The sequence below is a fragment of the Ricinus communis genome, chromosome 1 (genome assembly GCF_019578655.1).
Source record: "Ricinus communis isolate WT05 ecotype wild-type chromosome 1, ASM1957865v1, whole genome shotgun sequence".
NCBI classification, from domain to species: domain Eukaryota; kingdom Viridiplantae; phylum Streptophyta; class Magnoliopsida; order Malpighiales; family Euphorbiaceae; genus Ricinus; species Ricinus communis.
Window position 1 is genome coordinate 7,321,530 of NC_063256.1, and position 18,784 is coordinate 7,340,313.

Below are 18,784 nucleotides of genomic sequence, written 5' to 3' on the forward strand. Positions count from 1 at the left end.
CTAATGGGTCTTGTAACAAATTTTAAATCAATGGGACCCTTAAAGGCGTTAAACATGTACATACATTGTACTACAAAGATTTGCAAGAAATTAGAGTACAGTAATTAAGGCAGCATTTTGCAATTTTGGCTAAAATAACACTAAGAGTGCAAAAAAGAGAGGCACTTTTTATTCAACTTTTCTCGTCTTGTTCCGCATCGTAATTATTAATCAATCAATTTGAATCTAAAGTTTGAGTTGTAATCATAAATTGGAAGATTTAGTCTGCTGGAAGAAACAATGCGTCTCTGGTGTGAAATTTTATTGCTTATGGATTTGTATAAATTATTGACAAAAGCTCCCACAAAACGTATTCCCCTATAACTTCGCTATACGAAGGAAAAAACCAAATGGAAGAGTAACTAATTGTAGATCAACATATATAATCTGCTTGGAAGCAGACTCCGTGTCATCATCATCATCAGGTTAAAAAGAAATCCCGAAACAAGTCGCACGATACCCATTGCGTTCACTTGCTTCTTCTGGTACTGCTTTGTTGTTTTCTCTTCTGTCATCCTTTGCTGCTTCAAGATCTTGCTGATTTAAGCTGCTGGAATTAGAGTTCTCACGATCTTGGCTCGTTTCAGGTTTACTTACTGCTAGTTCTTGTGAGGTGCTGGTAGGCAAGATCTCATTCTTTTTGTTCTTGTAGATCATGTACAGTACCATCTGAACTATACCAAACAAGAATCCTAGGATGTTTGGTGACTGAACAGGGAAACGAAAAAATAAGTGGGGATATTATTAAGTAGAGAAAAGAGAATAGTAATGCTAATATATATATATATACAGCATATATTAGGGTTAATTAAAGACTTACTGCGATAAAGTAATCATTCACAGCAAGGCCATATCCCAACCAGGATATAGCACAGAGAGTCAAGAAGAATGACAGTGAGAATGGCATGTACTCCACACTCTTTGTTTTAATAACAAGCCTCTGAGATCAAGAACGAACATGTGTACAGCAATTTATTAGAAATTAGCACATTGCTCATTCAAAAGTTGGTCATTAATCGTTCAAGTATTTAAAATTAGCAGAAGGCATATTATTTCATACCATGATACTAAGAGGAGCAGCGAAGACACAGACAGAGAAGACGGCGCAAATCCACCCAACAACTTGTACCCTAAGAGTGCCATGTGTCAATTCGGATGCCAACATTACGATTAACAGATATGTCCCCAAGTTGAAAAGGATAAGCAGTTTGAAGGTGAATTTCTGCCAAATGGAACAATAATATATATATGTCAGATTTTAAATGGTGGATTATAAAAGAAATACATGTAATAGAAGAGAAGAAAGAGAAATATATGGATGGAAAGTAATAGGTATATATTTACGTACCCTGGAGGTCTGTGTTGCATAGATCATATATATTGTTAGATAAATGCCTTCAATGAGGCAGCCAATGGAGTTTATGGTAAGGAGCAGAATTGCATTTTCCTTGAGAGTGGCATAATAGAGAGTTAACATGGCACTAAACAGTGCTACCGAATACGGAATGGACTGGAATCCTTCTGTTGATTTTTTCTTGACAATCCTCCAAAAGGTTGGCCTGAAAACAAAAGCAAATAAACTAACGAGTAAATCGAATGCAACCGATGATGAGTGCATATAAAGAGAGGGGGAGAAACAGAGAGTTAACTTACAATGGAGCCAAATATACGAGGAAGGACACGATATTACCTGAAAATGCAACACATATATAGATGAAATGAAAGCATTAGAAATCTGTCCAACATGCACTTGGAATCGGGAAAGAAAGAAAGAGAGATTTACCAAGAATACCAAAGGCAAGAATGAAGCGAGGATCATTTAGTGCCATTCCTGAAAATATGAAAAAAAAGTTGTTTGTAAGGTGATCTGATACTTGATTATGCTATCGAGATCACCAAGCAAGAAGAGCTTAACTTGTATGAATGTTGATTCCAAGAAATTCACACCCTTAAATATGGCTATAAAGGGAAGGAGGTGACTAGGAAACTACTCATTTTAGACACTCTTTCCATTAAGCTAAAGAACAAACCGTTCCCGGATATTTTGTAAGCTCAAGAAACCTAATACTAGATGTGCGTTTTTGAGTTTTGCCATCTTTTATTTCCCTTTTTGGTCGTCATCTACTCCCAGCTTTTGAGCTTCCCTGTTCGCTTTAAGCTTTAGATGATGTATCTGATGCCATCATGGTAAATGGGCCTTCAAGGCCCGTTGTTTGTTTTTCCTTTGGTAGTTTGCTGCTCAATGGACTATTGCCAGCTAGCATTAGCTTAACGTATATATGTCGTGTAAAGTAACTGTGACGTTTCGTTTGTTTCCTGAGAAAAGTTCCCATTGTCCAAGAAAATATGAATTGCAAAGAGATCTATTGAGCGATGAATTCCTTGATCGATGCGTGTGTTCGTTTGAGGTCATTATTTTATCTGGCTATTCCTGCTGGTATATTACCGCCCAATCTTCTCGTATTCAAGAGCGATATGCACTTTTTAAATGTTTTATGTTTAGAAAAGTGACACTCTTCTTAAATGTATAACTATTTTGAAACTTTTTCTTTTTCTTTTATTATGTATTAAATGCCCAATGAACCCATTACCTACCATACAATTATAAACTCTCACATTATATATAATATGGAAAACATTCTAACCTCCAAATTTATAAAAAAAAAATTATTTTATTTAAAAAAAATATAAAATTAAAAAAATATTTTGATATTATAAAATATACTAATTTATTAATATAAATCTCATTTAGAAAAATTCTACTGACATTGTTAAAATTTAATTTAATAATAAATAATTCTTTATAAATTTGATTATATAAAATAATAAATTAGCTCTCATTCTATTTAAAATATATAAATTTTACATTCGTAAATAAAAAATTTTATAATTTCAATTAAACACTATAAAAAATTTATATATGGAGATGCAATTCCCATGATTTTTAAAATAAATATCGCTTTATCTTGTTTCAAATTATTTGACATTTAAAAAAATTAATAAGATATTAATAGTTTCTTTTAGCTTTATTCTTATTTATTACGAATAAAAATATTATTAATAAAATAAGAATAAGAAAAATATAATAAGTGAGTATATAAGATTTATACTAATTCTGGACATATTACTAGAAAATTATTATATTTTTATAGTAATTTATAGGAAAGGAAAGCAAAGCCCATTTAGTGGCGGGAAATAGAGAGTAGCTTGGGGCTTGAGGGTTGAGCCATTTGCTGACGTGAAGCAAATGATTGATACATAAAAAAGGACAAAAGCGAGGTTATGATGGAATGAATCTAAAAGGGTAAATTGAAATGCTGTGTTTAAACTTGGTTGTTGCACGTGAGATCACAATTTAGAAAGACCCCACTGGCGGTTACATTTTGAACTCCTCCTCCAATCAAGGGGGGTAATTTCGTCTATTTATAGGACATCCTACCCTTTAACATTTCTTTCTTTTGTCAAATAAATAGCTAAAATAATTTCATCTCAGTTCCTATATATATATATATATTTGATATATTAAATTTAAGTTATATGTAATTTTATAAATTTTTTAATTTATTAATTATAAATTATATTTTTAATTATATACTAACTATAATTTTAAAAGTAATATATTAGTTATATTTTAATATTATAATAATTTTATAATCAGATAATAATATTAATTTTATCTTAAAAATAATATATTAATTATATTTTAATATTTTATTAATTAATAAATTAATTTTTAATTATATAATAATTTTAATTTTAAAAATAATATCTTAAATTATATTATTATTATTATATTTAATAATAAATTAATTTTTTATTATATAATAAATTTTTAATTTTTGAAATAATAATATTATTTTTATTGATAGTATTAATTTATATAATATTAAAATTAATTAATAGATATTTTTAAAATAATTTTTATATTATATTATTGTATTAATAAAATTTTAAAATTTAGAAAAAATAGCAGTGACCAGCAAAATTTAAATTTAAAAATTAGCTGATTTGAGGTACAATAAAAAGACAAGTGTCTTTTAACTTTAATTAAGCAATAATTGAAGGAGACGGGGCAAAATTGCCATATTTTATTTACTCTCTTTGGCGTGCAGTTAAAAAAACTCTTAGAATACTTATTTTGAAATCCCACATCATCTAAATAAAGAAATTTATTAATGTTACTAAAATGAATAATGCTAAACATCCTATTAGTATTTATTCCGACTCTTATCTACCTGATGAGATATAATATTTTTATAAAATTACCTTTTAATTTTAAAATATTAAGAGAGCTTAGTAAATATATTATATATTACATCATATAGAAAATAGTTGAGACAAATATTGATGGGTTGTATAGCATTATTTTATTAAAATTATTAGTAATTATTTAGTTATAAATTAAAATCTTAATATATTTTTGTTGCAAATCATAAAATGTAATAACTGCATTGTAATTCACCTTAAAAATATAATATTAGAAAAATTCACCGATATTATTAAAAGTAAATCTCAGTAATAATTTAATTATAAATATAAATTTTAATATTTTTTATTACAAATTGTATCCACTTATAAATTTCAAAAAACTGAATAAGAATTAATTTGAAATTTTATTAAAAAAAATTTAGGTATTTAAAAGAAATGTTGAAATTCAACTATTTTAGTTTTAGCAAGTCAGTTATTATAAGTATAATTCATACTAAAAAAATGTCATATTTGTGTAATCAGCAGATTTGATATATAGTTGGGGAGGAGGGATATACTTTCCAAATCATCACTTGGGACAGAATTGTTGATCAGCAAGAATGCAAAAGAAATGATATCAGCAATCACCCATTTAAGGGCTTTTCTCTCCAAAACTTTAATTTGCATTAATCTTTCTGTTATAGGAATACAGTGTAACCCTTCTTCTTGCATTGAATCTTACACATATTTCTTTCATATATTTTAATGCGATGCTTCTATCTGTATTTCCTTTCTTTGGTTTCTTCTTGTTTTCTCTTACAGGAAACCCTAGCTGCTACTCATTTAGAACGTTAGAAAGCACATTTGCAAAAACTTTTCCTTCTTGTTGTTTAGTCAGAGTTTGCAACAGCTGTTCTTGGAGCCTTGTGCTTAGCTTCTCTTTGATGGACATGAACACATATCGTGTACGTCAATTAAAATTAACTTCAATAGTTCAACTGGGGATCCGTCTTAGTTAATTCAGTGGCAACAAATTACGTACAATACATTACCTTTGATTTTATTGGCGGTGGAGGTTATATATATGAATACAACCCACCAAATAATTTAGGAAAATATCAAAAATATTCATATCTTTTTTTTAATTGTTTTTAATCAAATTTATAATATCTTTTATTTTTACTTTGTTAAAATATTAAAAATACGATTTTCTTTTTGTATTTCTTTGAATAAATAACTGAAAAATAATAATAATATTATAAATTAAAAAAATAGTATTTTTAGAAAATAAATTTATACAATAAGAATAATAATATTATTAATTTTAGAATATTTTTAAAAAAATTCCAATAATTTAGTAATACAACTATAAATGGCTTGTGGAGGACGTATAAATATAGTTTTAGGTAATTATTATTTACACGGTTCAGCTCAGGCAAAAGAAAAACATTATTTTGGAAGAAGATGCATGTTTCCATTTGTTAATTTTATGGCAGTGGGTACTTCCACTTTTAGGATGTGTTAGGTTGTTCTTTAACCTAATGTTTGCTTAATTAAATACCATATTATTAATTCATTGATTTACATGCCCATGACATCATTCGTAGGTGCATGAGATATTCTACTAATATATAAAAGACGATATGGTATTTCAATAGCTGATATATACATACTTGCTGAATCAATGGATTATTATTATAAATAACCTCAAAAATATTGCTCATAACAATGTTTTTATCATAAATAACAGCAAATCTATGAATAAATGCTTGCTTTCTACTTGTCAACCAAGTGATATTGTTTTCCTTCTTGTTTTCTATTTCAAATTCAAGCATCCAAAAGACTAGAATTTTCTCTAAAAAATAAGGATAGTTTTTCGGTAAATATATAAATGTTTTACACACTTTGATGTTGGATCATCGATATATACTCTATTATTTAATCTTCTATCGGTTTAGTACATGGATAAGAGTATATACCTGAACTAATAAAAAAATTTCAAGAAATAAAATGTTCACATTTTAGTTACAGGAACACAAGTATTGATGTTTCTTTAACATATATACAAGCTATGCTACTGACACATACACACTGACAATTTTCTGATACATAGAAACAAAGCCTAGCTCTTTCATACATGAAATCTGCCGATTTTGACATCTCTGATTTAATATTACTGTAAGAAAATATTTGAAGTTGAAGATTTAGTTTCACTTCAACTAGGATTATTAAACAAATAATAGTACACAAAATACTGTATAATTGTAAGCTAACAATCACATCATCTAAGGTCGTAGCTGCATGGCAGAATGCCAGCCATTCATCCTAGCAAAATATCCAGCATGCTGTTTTCTACCTTAATTTACCCCCATACTCGAGAAATCTGCTGTGTTTAACAGACGAAAGAGATTGCGTATATCAGGCATGAAAAGGTCACAGCACTATGCTAACAGCAAAATATATGTTACTAATGCAAATCCATTCTGCTATGACCAAGTTAATGCAAATAGCATACCAAAATTCAATGTCTGCAAATGAACCAACAATATATTGATGTATTTGTGTGGCCTACGAGCGCCATCCAATGCAAATAAAGCAATCCATATCACATAAAGCAGCAGTATAATAAATATTGCTTACCACTATTTCAGCGATCCATCTTTGCAAAGCGCCCTCTAATTCTCGTTCTGCTTTCTGCTCGAGCCTTCCTTGATTCATATCTAATGTGCTTATCGTACCTATTTTTTATTTTTTTAGAAAAGAAATGTTAGTTCATATCACATGTGCAGAGACTACAACTTCACATATGCCACATTAATGCTTCCTGTTTGAGTCAGGCTTTATATCAGCACTATCAGTGAATGATAAAAGAAAGCAATTTCAATTTGGAGAGTAAACTTATTTCTAGAGCAAATTTTGAGCACTACCTTCTTGTTTTCCTCTTCTCCTTGTACCGTGAGATTGCAGAGTCCCTCTCCTGGCTGTTTATGTCATGAGATACAACTTTTGGGAAAACTGATATCAATCCTGTAGAGGCAGGATATTGTGGTTCCCCTTCATGACTGCCATTGGCATAACTTGCACTGCCATCAATATTGGACTGCTTGTCAGGAACAACAGGACTTTCTTCCAAGTGGCTTCTTGGTAATGTACAAGGAACAGAAACTTGATTCCCAGCCTCACCATTATCACTCAACCAGTTAAATATATTTTCCTGCAGAAAGAGAATATCGATTATTTCCAATTACAGAATATTCTCAATCATGGCAGCTAACTGAAAGAAACAAGAACAGAAGTAGCTTCTTGCTGAACGAGCCACTGAATTGCAAATATAAAAATAAGCAATCAACTAAAACCAATTACAATGCAGACCGGATACCTTGGTTAAATAAGAACCTGCTTTAACATGAAATGAACAGAAGGTTGTGTGGATACCTATTCATAACCCAGGAAATTACCAAGGATAAGTTGAAACAGCACACAATTTGATGATCCGGTTGAAGTGATTGGAGTACATGGGCTACTTAGTAGAGCCAGTGTTTGTTACCTGATGGGACTAAGGTGATCTTAACATTTATATACTATATGGAAGCTTCTTTATAACCTTTTTCCATAATCTCTAACAACCAGTTTCAAGAGAATAAATGACTGCATTATCAATCACCCTAATTATAGCAGCTTTCATATTGATCGGATGGTATAAGTAAAAGATGCTTCTTTTGGCTGTTTCTACAATGTGAGATGCAAACTTGTACTAAAATAAATTCCACAAAATACAACATTTCTATACTGAAAGTCTGGTACAACTCATGGAAAAGTGATTAAGTCCTCTACTAATGAAAGTCATTTTTGGCAAATGACACAAATGTATTTTTTTAATTAAAGCGCAAGTCATGTTGAGGCTAGATGGAGAATAACAGTGTGAGGTGCACAAGGGTGTGGCACTATATGCGGACCTGCTAATAATCACAAACTCGCAACCCTGAACATCATATTTACTCTTAGAGTGTCTTACCTACCATGCACCGACACTACGAGCATTGCTCTCCCCATAAGCAGCAACCCTCATGTAATCATTGCACTGTTCTATTGAAATTCTCTCATTTAATCAAGTAAAACTTCCGAAACACATTCCTCTTTCCAATTTCTTTGATCATATACGTTCAAAACCAGATAAAAATGACACGGCATACAGTTTGAGTTAGAAATCATATCATGCATTTACATGCACAATTGTTATTACATCAAAAGATGCAACACAGGAGATATAGGAGTTCAATTTAGTCAAAATAGAAAGAATATAAGCATTACCTCATAAGAAGGTGATGAGATTGGCCGAGCAACAGGTTCACAACACTTATGCGTCATCCTCGTTTGCATATTTTCTCCAGCAGCTGACTGGAAGACATAGGTAGGTTCAGTCTCTGGATTGTGGCAATTTGGGTCAGGCTCCAACCCTGCTAGTTCACGGAGCTGACGAAGTATTTCTTCTTTGTGTTGCCCGCATACAGCATTACGATTCTGATGCAAGGATGATGTCCCGGATAAAGTCAAAAAATCACAATAGTCGCAGGCCAATTCGACACATCAGGCTCAAGTACACTTGACAGGCTTTGAACTTCTCTTTTAAACAGTGTTCGAAAAGTCTAAATATGCAACAACTTCTTTCAATTAAATTTGATTTTCATGGTTGGAAAGACTATAATAGTTAGAATTCAGTTATTTCAAGTTGAAATGAACCAACTCAGTATTTTATATCTAAGATAAACTGAACAAGACAAGCACAAGCAAACTAGACGCTTTGTTACTTGAGATTTACAACTAAAATAAAATAAGCTGAACCGGAACACAACTAATGATCAAATTTAAAATGCAAAAGGAGGGGAAAAGAAAGCATAAAATCCAAGACCGAAAAAACAACAAAAAGAAGCTAAAACTAACTTGCCTTTGGCAATGGAGGCACGCCTAAAGCCGGGAAATTTGGACCTGAATCACTTGAGACTATCAAATCATCAATGCTAACAACAGCAGGAGTTTCCCAAATCAACAAATCCGAATACCCATCTTCAAAACCCGACCCATCAGGCCCAGAACTGGCCAACCCATTATCGCCTTCATTAAAAAGCAAAGCTTTCTTATCCTTCTTATCACCAAGATCTTCAAATCCCAAAATACTGACCAGCTCGCTCACTGAAGGAAAACCACTAAACCCTTCAATCGGCCTACGGTTATGCACAGAAGACAAAGAAAGATTGTGCTTTTCCCAGTCACAATTTTGGCAAAAAACAGAGTGCTCTGTCTCGCAAAAGATAGAAGCAGGGGACGCATCACAAGAATCACATAACAAAGAGCGAGTGTGCTTAGAGAAAAGCTGATTTGTAGAGTGAACTTCACGGTCACATGAGATGCAAAGCTTAGCAGAGTCAGCTCTGCAATAAAGAAGAGCTGTAGTGTCATTACAGTAATCACAGAGTCGTTCCTGTTGGTGGTGCTGTTGAGTCATCATGGTTTGCTGCTCATCTGGGGTTCTACCAAAATCACTCATCAACCTTCAAAACTAATCTGTGGAAAGCTATGTTACGTCGGCCTGTTCGGTTTAAATTAAAACAGAAAGAGAGAAAGAGAGAGAGAGAGAGAGAGGAGAGAGGAGAGAGATTAATAAAAGAAAGGCACAATAGCCTTAAAATGGGGCTATTGCTATTCTAATGAATGGATAGAGACTGTACAGAGAGAAAAGAGTAGATGAGAAAAACATCTTATCATTTCTTGTTGTGCAAGATGTATCTTGAAAATCAATTTCCTGATATTTTTCTTTGTTTCTTTTTGCATTTCCGTACGCTTTTTGGCTGTATTCTTTTCTGTAATAATAAAATGGGATAGATTATAGCAAATTCAACCAATAAAAGAACATCATAGCGAATTGAAGTCTCGGCCGAGAGTCAGGCCCCCAAGGTTGTTGAATTTTGTACTGCCACTCTGCTCAAACGTCCTTGTTTCACCCCAACCATCTCCTATAAAATTGTACCCTCTCGTCTTCAACAATTATCTCAAATCAAAGCAAATATCAGTCCATTCATACAAACTGTTTACTTTTAAAATTAAAAAGAGAGTAACCTTTTTTTCTTTTTTAGAGAGTAACATATTAGTGCAAGTATGGCAGAATATGGCTGTACGAATTAGTAAAAAAGTTGAATTAGGACAGGACTAATTGAATTGAGATGTTAGTATATATTAATGACACAGCCAACAACCGGGCAGCGTAGACCAACGAAAAGGACCTGTAAAAGGAGAGATTCATGAAAGATTTTATTGTCAACCGCTCCTCTTCCACATTCTTAGATCACAATCGCTTTTACTAAAAGATTTCGCTGGAAACAAGAGACGCAAATATTTGTCATGCACTGCCCTTTTTTTTTTTTTTTTTTTTTTTTTATTACAATTCAAATCCTAATTTGAAGATAGCTCAAAATCACATGTGTGGATAAAATCACAAGAGTATGTAATTTGGCAAAGTTGACAATTCAATTCCCATGACTTGCTCCCTAAAGTCTATCTAAACCCACTTTCTTTTCATGCGAGTGTTGTGTGAGAAATGCATGGAGCCTTCCGCCTACCCTGTTTACTCAGATAATGAAAAAACAAATGTAAGGAAAACGGCAAAGCAATTATTTGGCATTTCCGACACAAACAAATTAAGGGAATGGTGGCCCTTTCTTTTCTTTTCTTTTTTCCGATTAGAGGCTATTAATGTTATATGATTACAGAAAGAAATTGGGATAACTGCTATTTGCTCCATGAGGTTTGGCATTTTATTAGTCTTTCCCAAACATTTAAACAATATTATTAGAAGCCCCTTTTCTGTCTTACTATATTATACTATAATCTCCTCCTATTAAATTTTCTAATCTAAATTGAAATGACAAATCTAACTCTTACAGAAAAACCCTCTCCTATTTGACTTAAAATCTCTCTCTCTCTCTCTCTCTCTCTCTCTCTCTCTCTCTCTCTCTTATGCTCTCTTTCTTAAGTTACTGACTAAAGAAACCCCTTTATTTAAACACTCAGCATCGCATGATCTTTTCTTTCCTTTTCAAGTTTCTTTAAAGAAAATGAAAATCTCTCCAACATCCCGTTGCCATCTTCTTTCTCTTCTATTCTCTTTCTTTTCTAATGGCCGAAGATCGTTGAACCACTAGCCTCTGTCGTTTGGATGGTGGCCAAGAAACTTATGATTATAAACCGATAATTATTTAAGAAGACAATGCCTTCTATTATTTATGAAGGAAAATAAAATGCTGTTTTCTTAAATGGGCCTAGCTAATGAGTTTGGCGATTTGGGTAATCATCCATGTCTTGTTTCTTTTAATAATATAAAACTAAAACGGTTATTATGCTTGGAGGTTCATTTAGGAATGTGATTTCTGATGAGTTGTTGAGCTTTCAAAAAGTTGATTTTGGCGGTTCATTTTCCCAACACCTAAAAGTGATTGTGCACATACGTACAGGGAGAAAGAAACTTTTGATTGCGTTTGACGGAGATGATGGCATTCCTGATGGTGTAGGCAGAGGTGTACGTTTATCGAAGTTGGTGATAGAGATGGTGATTGGCAATGGATATGCTTGTTAATTTATTAATTTCTCTTTTAAAAAGTGTTTAATGGTAAAGAAAATAAAAGAGACAGGAGAAAAAATAAGAAGGATAATTTTGTCATTTCCTTTAAAGTAACAGTTGGGTGACGAAAAATACAAGAGGATTGCAATTTTAATTTATATTTGAAATATCAGGGGATAGAACTAGGACAATATGACAAATATGGGGGGTAAATAGTATTTATCCCAAAGAAAATTTGGCAAAACAAAACTAAACTAAGCTCACTGCAAGGTTAGCAGTTTACAGAACCTCAAACGTATGTGGCTGATTGTTTAAACAACTCACTCATTGACCAGCTGGTGTTGAAATCCTTCGCGTGTTATAGGATTCGCAGTGACTGCACTTAAGCCCAATAACGTGAAATGCAACTTTGCTGGTCTCATTGCAGTCATTGCATAAAATTGGGACCTGCAAAATATCAAAAGCTGCTTCTAAGTAATTTGTTTGCTGCACAAAATGATTGAAAATTTACGAGCAGAGTATGATGTTTGCGAATGTTTCGGACCAGAGAGATCAGAAGCATGGGACAAGATCCCTCCGTCTTTATAAAATAATGCCCAAGACAAGATTTCACTTTTCAAAGAAAGAGGGGTAACGTCGAATGTAAGAGAGATCCAAATCCATGACATGGTACAAGAACAAATCTCACCGCACCCATTGCAAATCACAAAAACCATCAGAATAATCACTCGAGGGAATGTATCTTCTGCAGCCAAGTAGGCAACTTCTCACAACCAGGATTTGTAATGTGCTTTCCAATTTTCTACAGACAATGCAGCCTGATTCTCTATTTTAGGGCTTATTGATGGAGAAACATGCTCAATTGAGAAGGTTCCACTCTAGAGTTAAGCGAGGAGCGAGTCAATTTGTATTTATAGTATGGCATCTTCTTTTCTTTTTCCTTCTTACAAAAAGAATAACTTGTTTAAAGAGCTTTCGAGGGCAGTAGGATCCCGCGGAAAATAAACAAGAAACTTGAGAACTGTGCTGATGGATAATAGAGAGAGATGTTCATTGCATGTTTCTAACAATTGAACAAAAAAATATAAATATGAAAGAAGAAACTACCTCATAACGGTATTCTCTGGGCATTTGAACAGCTTCGATCTATATAAAAAAGATTCACAATGTTATTGTAGAATTTCCAATTCATATATGAAACTCGCAAATTTGAAGAACCTACAGAACAAACTGAAATTCACAAATTGTACAAAATCAGTAGCATCAGCTTTGCAACCGTCATCATACTCGAAAAGCATGCATGCTAATCATTGTTATAACTGAAATATATAGACTCCTAAAACTGGTTAAATAGACTTGGCTGAAAAGGAATTTGCTAGATGCTTGAGTCTTCACTGGTCAACTTAAGAATCCTCAATATTAGTCACTATAGATTCAAGCTTGGCAGCTCAAGTTTAAATCTCCATCAAAATAAAAAATTTATGGAGTCTTAACACCAAAACATACACAACGAGAGCCTAATAATCCCAAGCTCCACATAAGATAAATCAAGACATGCACAAACTCCTATCACAGCAAAGGCTTTGTTGAGAAATTGAAGCAAGTTTGAATAGTAATTAAGCATCAGTCTTATTTGTACATTCTAGACGACCGTCTGCATTGCAATGTCATCAATTGCCTATCTAAACACTGCTTTAACTTGACCCATTCAAATAAACTCAACAAAAAAATACACATGCGCAATTGATGTAAAAAGAAAAAAAGCATACCCAGTTGATACAGTCTGGTCTTCCACTAAACCAACAGATTCCACATCACTATTAAAATTTTGGAGTGTCTGATATGAGAAGACAATCTCCCATCAAAAAAACTCAAAGCTTTTGGCATAATACATAACAGAGAAGTATACATATGCCACAGATATCTGTAAGAGATTGTCGCTAAATGTTTAATTATAAAAATAAAAATGCATGAACATTGAAACTACTACAATCCAAGCATATTATCAATGATTTGATAAAAGTTTACACTTGAATTTCAAATTTGCACTGAACGCTTATGCTTAAAAGGGAACAACTTTATCATACCTCCTGGTCTAGCATTCTCCAATAGCGTCCCATTTCCAGTACAGTCTTGGAGCAGATTGGACAACGGTACCTGGGTGATGAATTAAACACATTATATTTAACATTTAATTTGTTGGCTTGTCAACGCTAGACAAAAAGATAAGCCATTATAAAATAATTAGAAATTTACTGATTTTGTTTAGCCATCTCCTGAAAGCAATCTGCATGCATGGTGTGTCCACACCTCATAACTGTTGCACCTTTAACTGAATCAAAAAGATACTGTTGACACAGACAAGGTTAGTTGTTACAGATAGAATTCTGCCCCATGCTTTAACAATGAAGATGACCAAATTACATACCTCATAACAGACTGGGCAACAATTCTTCATGGAATTCTCAACACATGAATGATTATTACGCAGCTCCACTTGATAGCAAGAACCTAAAGCAGTTAAAATTCATTTAATTAGAAAGTGAAAAAAATGTACAGGAGTCCACAAAGTAACATGTATACATGCAAGACCATATTGAGGCATCTTCAGTATCTCAACCATTAAAAAATAGATAATTGCAAATCAAATATTGTCATCGGCTAAAAGAACTAGTATAGTAAGACTACATACCACACTTCTCACAGTGGAAAAACTTGTCTTGACCGCCAACTCTGAATATCATAAATCATATCAAATCAAAAATTTAAGATACAATATAGAAGCCCTCAAATGAAGGCAAAACAAAAGAACGAATTGTTGCTAACCTACAAATTCCACATCCTTCGCAGTGAAATTGTCCTTTAGTTGTCTGTAGTAAATGCAAATAATCAAGTAGTACTAGAACTAAATAAAAATTACATACTCATTACTCAATATTCAAAAACTTAAATCCAAATCGTCTAAATGATTAATAGATCAAATTTTCTTACATCATCGTCATAAAATTTGCATATATTACAAAAGTATTCACCCATCTTGACTCCACAATTTGTGCAAACCTGAGCAACCTGAAAATACAAGAGACAAATAAATTCAAAAGAAGAATGTCTCTTATTGGCCAGTAGTGTGTGACAAAGTGTTAATCATTTACTTATATATGTGATTTTGCCTAAGGATGCGACCTTTGACATTTACTTTTGTTTCCAACTTACAAGATTGACAAAGAACATAAATGTAGCATTAACTTAAAGTAATATTTCACTTGAATTGATTAAGGCTTAAAGTAATTAACATAATTATATAAATTCAGACCTGCTGCTCAAAATTGCAAAGTGAACAAATAACCTGTAATGTCAATCATATACACCCTAATTAGAGCAGTAAAATAATAACAAACAATAACAATAATAATCTCATGTAATGTATTGAAATTTAGAAGACAGTAAGAGAACGAGAATATACTTGTTGAATATCATGCCTAACAATTTCATGACGATCTTTAGGTTTGCTCATAGCATTCTGTAGCACAAAAATAATTATAAAAAGAAAAAAAAGTAAGAAAGTCTTGAATTAACAAAACTAAACTTTCTCAATATGATTATTATATAAAAACAAGAGGGAATAGTTACAGTAGCCTCGTTATGACAATGGCGGCAGGAGAATATTTGTTGACAACACGGAGCTCGAATTTTGCATCTCCTACGGTAATGATCACATCTATTACCAAAAAAAAAAAAATACACAATTAAAAATCCATTACCTAACCATTGAAATTCAAAATGAAGCTTGTGGAACACAATACAAGTGCCTGTAAAGAGTGCATGATAAACGGTACCCGTATTCAGGTCTTCCAGTATCTTGTATTGACGGAAGAGGCGCCGTGTTTGTTATGTCTGCCTCTGCATCTGCCATTGCTCGTGTTGTTTTTGAGTAGTGAAAAAAGAGAGCTTCCTGATTTAAACTTCGGCTATAATGGGCCCGAATTTACAAAATCTTGGAACCTTGGTTCAGGCCTATCTGATTCCCTAATTTCTTTATTTATTGGATAGGGAATTTATTAAAGAACACGAGCATCAGCGATTAAATAATCAGGTCGGCGTGCAAGCTTGCCCTATTTACTTGTCTGAGACAACAACTCATAAATGCGAATTTTATCCGAGCAAATGGACAAGAGCTGTTAGATAAATAACATCCATTCTGAGTATTTATATTTAAATAAAGAGAAATTATATATATATATTTTTTAAATTTTATATTATTTATTCATGAAAATAAATCTAATGAGAAAAGTGGACACCCAATTTTCCTCTATCTTTGCTTCTTCAGCATTAAACTTCATTTGAATTTTGTTAATGGTATCAGCTTAAGGGAGTTGCTGTGGAATAAGATGGAAAGTTGCCCACCTGAATAAATTACAGGTCAATAAGGTCTGCTCGTAATCCGTTTTGTCTTGAGAATAAGGAAATCAGTTTTGTTGATTCTATATCTAAGGGCTGTTGTTTGTTGAATGAACTTCAAGCAATTGTATTATTTTTGTTATCTTTTGTAATGGATTTAAATTTTTGTGTTGGATTATAACACACGTGTTCCGCTCCATCTTATTCATGGCTAGTTTTTTTTTTTTATTATTTTTTTATTATTTTTTTACATTGGATTCTTACTGTCGGTAATTAGATAATAACTATTAAAAATTAATCTTTTCAATAATTATTATGTAAATTATTGTATAAGTTTAGTATATGTTTCAAATTATATATTAAATTTAATTAATACATATTTATTAGTCTTAAATAATAGAATATAATAAAATCTTTCTACAATTATATACTTGCGATTAAATAAAATTTATTACTACGAGTAGATTATAATTTAATGGAAATTAGAATCATAAAAGAATTTCTTTAGACTTAATATACTTAATTTTGTTAGTTAATCGATAAAAACTATAGATAAAATAAGTAAATATTTTATATTATACAAACAAAATTAATGAGACAAAATAATATTATAGTAAAACAAAATATAACATAATATATATTTTTTAAAAGTTATATATATAAATATTATTAGATAGAGAGAAAATATTTTCTTAAAACAAAATTTAAAATTTTATGATTTTACTAAGAAATTTATTCCTATTTATTAAAATTGTATCTGGAAGCTTTTATCATATTATATAGAGTATTAATAGAGAATCACCAAAAGTGTAAAACACTTGTATGTAAATGCACTCTCTTATTAGTTGTAGTTAGGAATGGCAACGTATAGTCCATTTAAAGATATCCAAACTCAAATCTGATTAAAATATTCATACCCGAATACGTCCCAAATTCATTTAAAAAGTTATATTTGTTACCGAACATATTCTAAACCTAAATAAAAATACCTTCATACTGTCTAAAATTTATTTAAATGAAATAATTATTAAATATATTTATGAAAATTTAAATGGATAGCGAGTATTCTGCCTGTTTATATAAATATTCAGATAATTATATAGATATCTATTTATCGAACTCGTTTTCCATAATTAAATTTTAAAATACATTAACTAATATTATTATAAATAAAAAATAAAAAATATAAACTAATTAAATCTAAGTGATGAATATACTAACACAATATAAACATAAATTTAATAAAATCTAAAATAATATATTGAATAGTAAAAATATAATATAATAATAATTAATTTTAACATAATCAATTTCAAATAATGTTATAGACGTTGGCTCAATCTGAAATTGATACGGAAAATAAAATAAAATATTAAATTTATTTATTGTTATCTGAAACTGTCTGATTAAAATTCAATTGGTTCGGATACTAAAAAATGGCGGTCCGAACTTTCATCCCTAATTGCGACGTCTCAATCACTATTGAATCCGGTTATCACACTTTACATTGAATTCTTATTACTAGCTTTTAGATAATCACTGAAGATTGATCTGAACCGTTGTTTTTTCTTATGGATATAAATCCACCTAAAAAAGAGTATTAAAAACAAATCACAATATCCACACACTATCACCGTTCATCTTCATTTTATTCATTTTTAAAAAACTCTATTTTCCCTTATTTGCCTCTACTGACCTGAAAATTACATTGTCTAACCATTATTTATAATTGACAACAGCCCCTCCTACTGAACAAAAGGAAATCCACATATTTGTTAAAAGGGGAATTCTATGCTTACTTACTTTATTTTCAATCCACTAATAACATAATAACAATTTATTTAATTTTTTTTTAAAAAATTAGTAACCTGTAATTACAGGTTTCCAAGTAAAATGGAGTTTGCCAAAGTAATATAAGGTAGTTTTAAAAATTCATACACCCTTAAAATATATGAAAAATTAGTTTAATTTACAAAAATATATAAAAATGATTGTCATTTTTTGTAATTTAACAATAAATTTTGCAACTATGAGAACATTTAATATTTTCACAAATTTATTAATTTTTTCATAATATCATTCATTTTTTCGCAACTAGTTTCACTTAATAAAAATCACTGTAATTTATAAAAAAATATGAAGATGATTGTCATTTTTCCTAATTTAGCAATATATTTCGTGATTACGAAAAATTTAGTATTTTTGTAAATTTTTCAACTTTTTAAAAATTATTAAATTTCGCAAAAATAATCAATTTTTCGTAATATCATTCATTTTCTCGCAACTAGTATATTTACGAAAAATTAGTATAATTTGTGAAAAAATATAAAAAAAATTATCATTTTTCGTAATTTAGCAATATATTTTGCGATTACAACAAATTTAATTTTTCACAAATTTATTAATTTTTTGGTAAATCATTAAATTTCATAAAAATAATTATTTTTACTTATAAAATTTTAAAAATAAAGTTTAATCTAATTAAGAATCAATAATTTTGTTTTAAACAAAGGGAAGCCAAGAAAGCACCTTGTTAAAATTATTTAA

At 30.9% G+C, this 18,784-nt stretch overlaps 3 protein-coding genes across 13 annotated transcripts; all 3 read right to left on the bottom strand.

The window, feature by feature from the left end:
- Nucleotides 1–265: 265 nt before the first annotated feature.
- LOC8287177 (bidirectional sugar transporter N3) lies at nt 266–1,976 on the bottom strand. The gene is made up of 6 exons (XM_048370910.1): nt 1,823–1,976; nt 1,693–1,729; nt 1,388–1,598; nt 1,100–1,261; nt 860–979; nt 266–747 (listed from the first exon to the last, which is right to left on the bottom strand). Exons 1-6 carry the CDS (start codon nt 1,866–1,868, stop codon nt 466–468), a joined length of 858 nt encoding a protein of 285 aa, XP_048226867.1. The 5' UTR covers nt 1,869–1,976; the 3' UTR covers nt 266–465.
- A 4,227-nt stretch (nt 1,977–6,203) lies between these two features.
- On the bottom strand, nt 6,204–10,005 carry LOC8287176 (zinc finger protein CONSTANS-LIKE 13). 4 transcript variants are annotated; one of them, XM_015720135.3, is made up of 5 exons: nt 9,173–10,005; nt 8,539–8,748; nt 7,155–7,441; nt 6,868–6,965; nt 6,204–6,403 (listed from the first exon to the last, which is right to left on the bottom strand). In XM_015720135.3, the coding sequence occupies exons 1-4, from the start codon at nt 9,770–9,772 to the stop codon at nt 6,875–6,877; spliced, it is 1,188 nt and encodes a 395-aa protein (XP_015575621.1). In that variant the 5' UTR covers nt 9,773–10,005; the 3' UTR covers nt 6,204–6,403; nt 6,868–6,874. The 4 variants fall into 4 exon arrangements, with proteins under 4 accessions (XP_015575621.1, XP_015575620.1, XP_015575619.1 ...); XM_015720134.3 differs by having other exon boundaries at nt 6,204–6,610; nt 9,173–10,004; XM_015720133.3 differs by having other exon boundaries at nt 6,204–6,613; nt 9,173–10,004.
- A 1,913-nt stretch (nt 10,006–11,918) lies between these two features.
- Nucleotides 11,919–16,058, bottom strand: LOC8287175 (E3 ubiquitin-protein ligase MIEL1). Of its 8 annotated transcripts, none has more exons than XR_003079329.2 (14): nt 15,676–16,058; nt 15,470–15,557; nt 15,303–15,359; nt 15,153–15,185; nt 14,831–14,908; nt 14,666–14,709; nt 14,532–14,572; nt 14,268–14,350; nt 14,096–14,187; nt 13,927–13,996; nt 13,609–13,676; nt 12,947–12,985; nt 12,528–12,860; nt 12,147–12,286 (listed from the first exon to the last, which is right to left on the bottom strand). XR_003079329.2 is itself a non-coding variant. In XM_002520631.4 (13 exons), the coding sequence occupies exons 1-13, from the start codon at nt 15,750–15,752 to the stop codon at nt 12,160–12,162; spliced, it is 897 nt and encodes a 298-aa protein (XP_002520677.2). In that variant the 5' UTR covers nt 15,753–16,040; the 3' UTR covers nt 11,919–12,159. The 8 variants fall into 8 exon arrangements, 2 of the variants coding, with proteins under 2 accessions (XP_002520677.2, XP_015575695.1); XR_007216295.1 differs by having other exon boundaries at nt 12,528–12,865; nt 15,676–16,056; XR_003079330.2 differs by having other exon boundaries at nt 12,528–12,779; nt 15,676–16,053.
- Between the last annotated feature and the right edge of the window lie 2,726 nt (nt 16,059–18,784).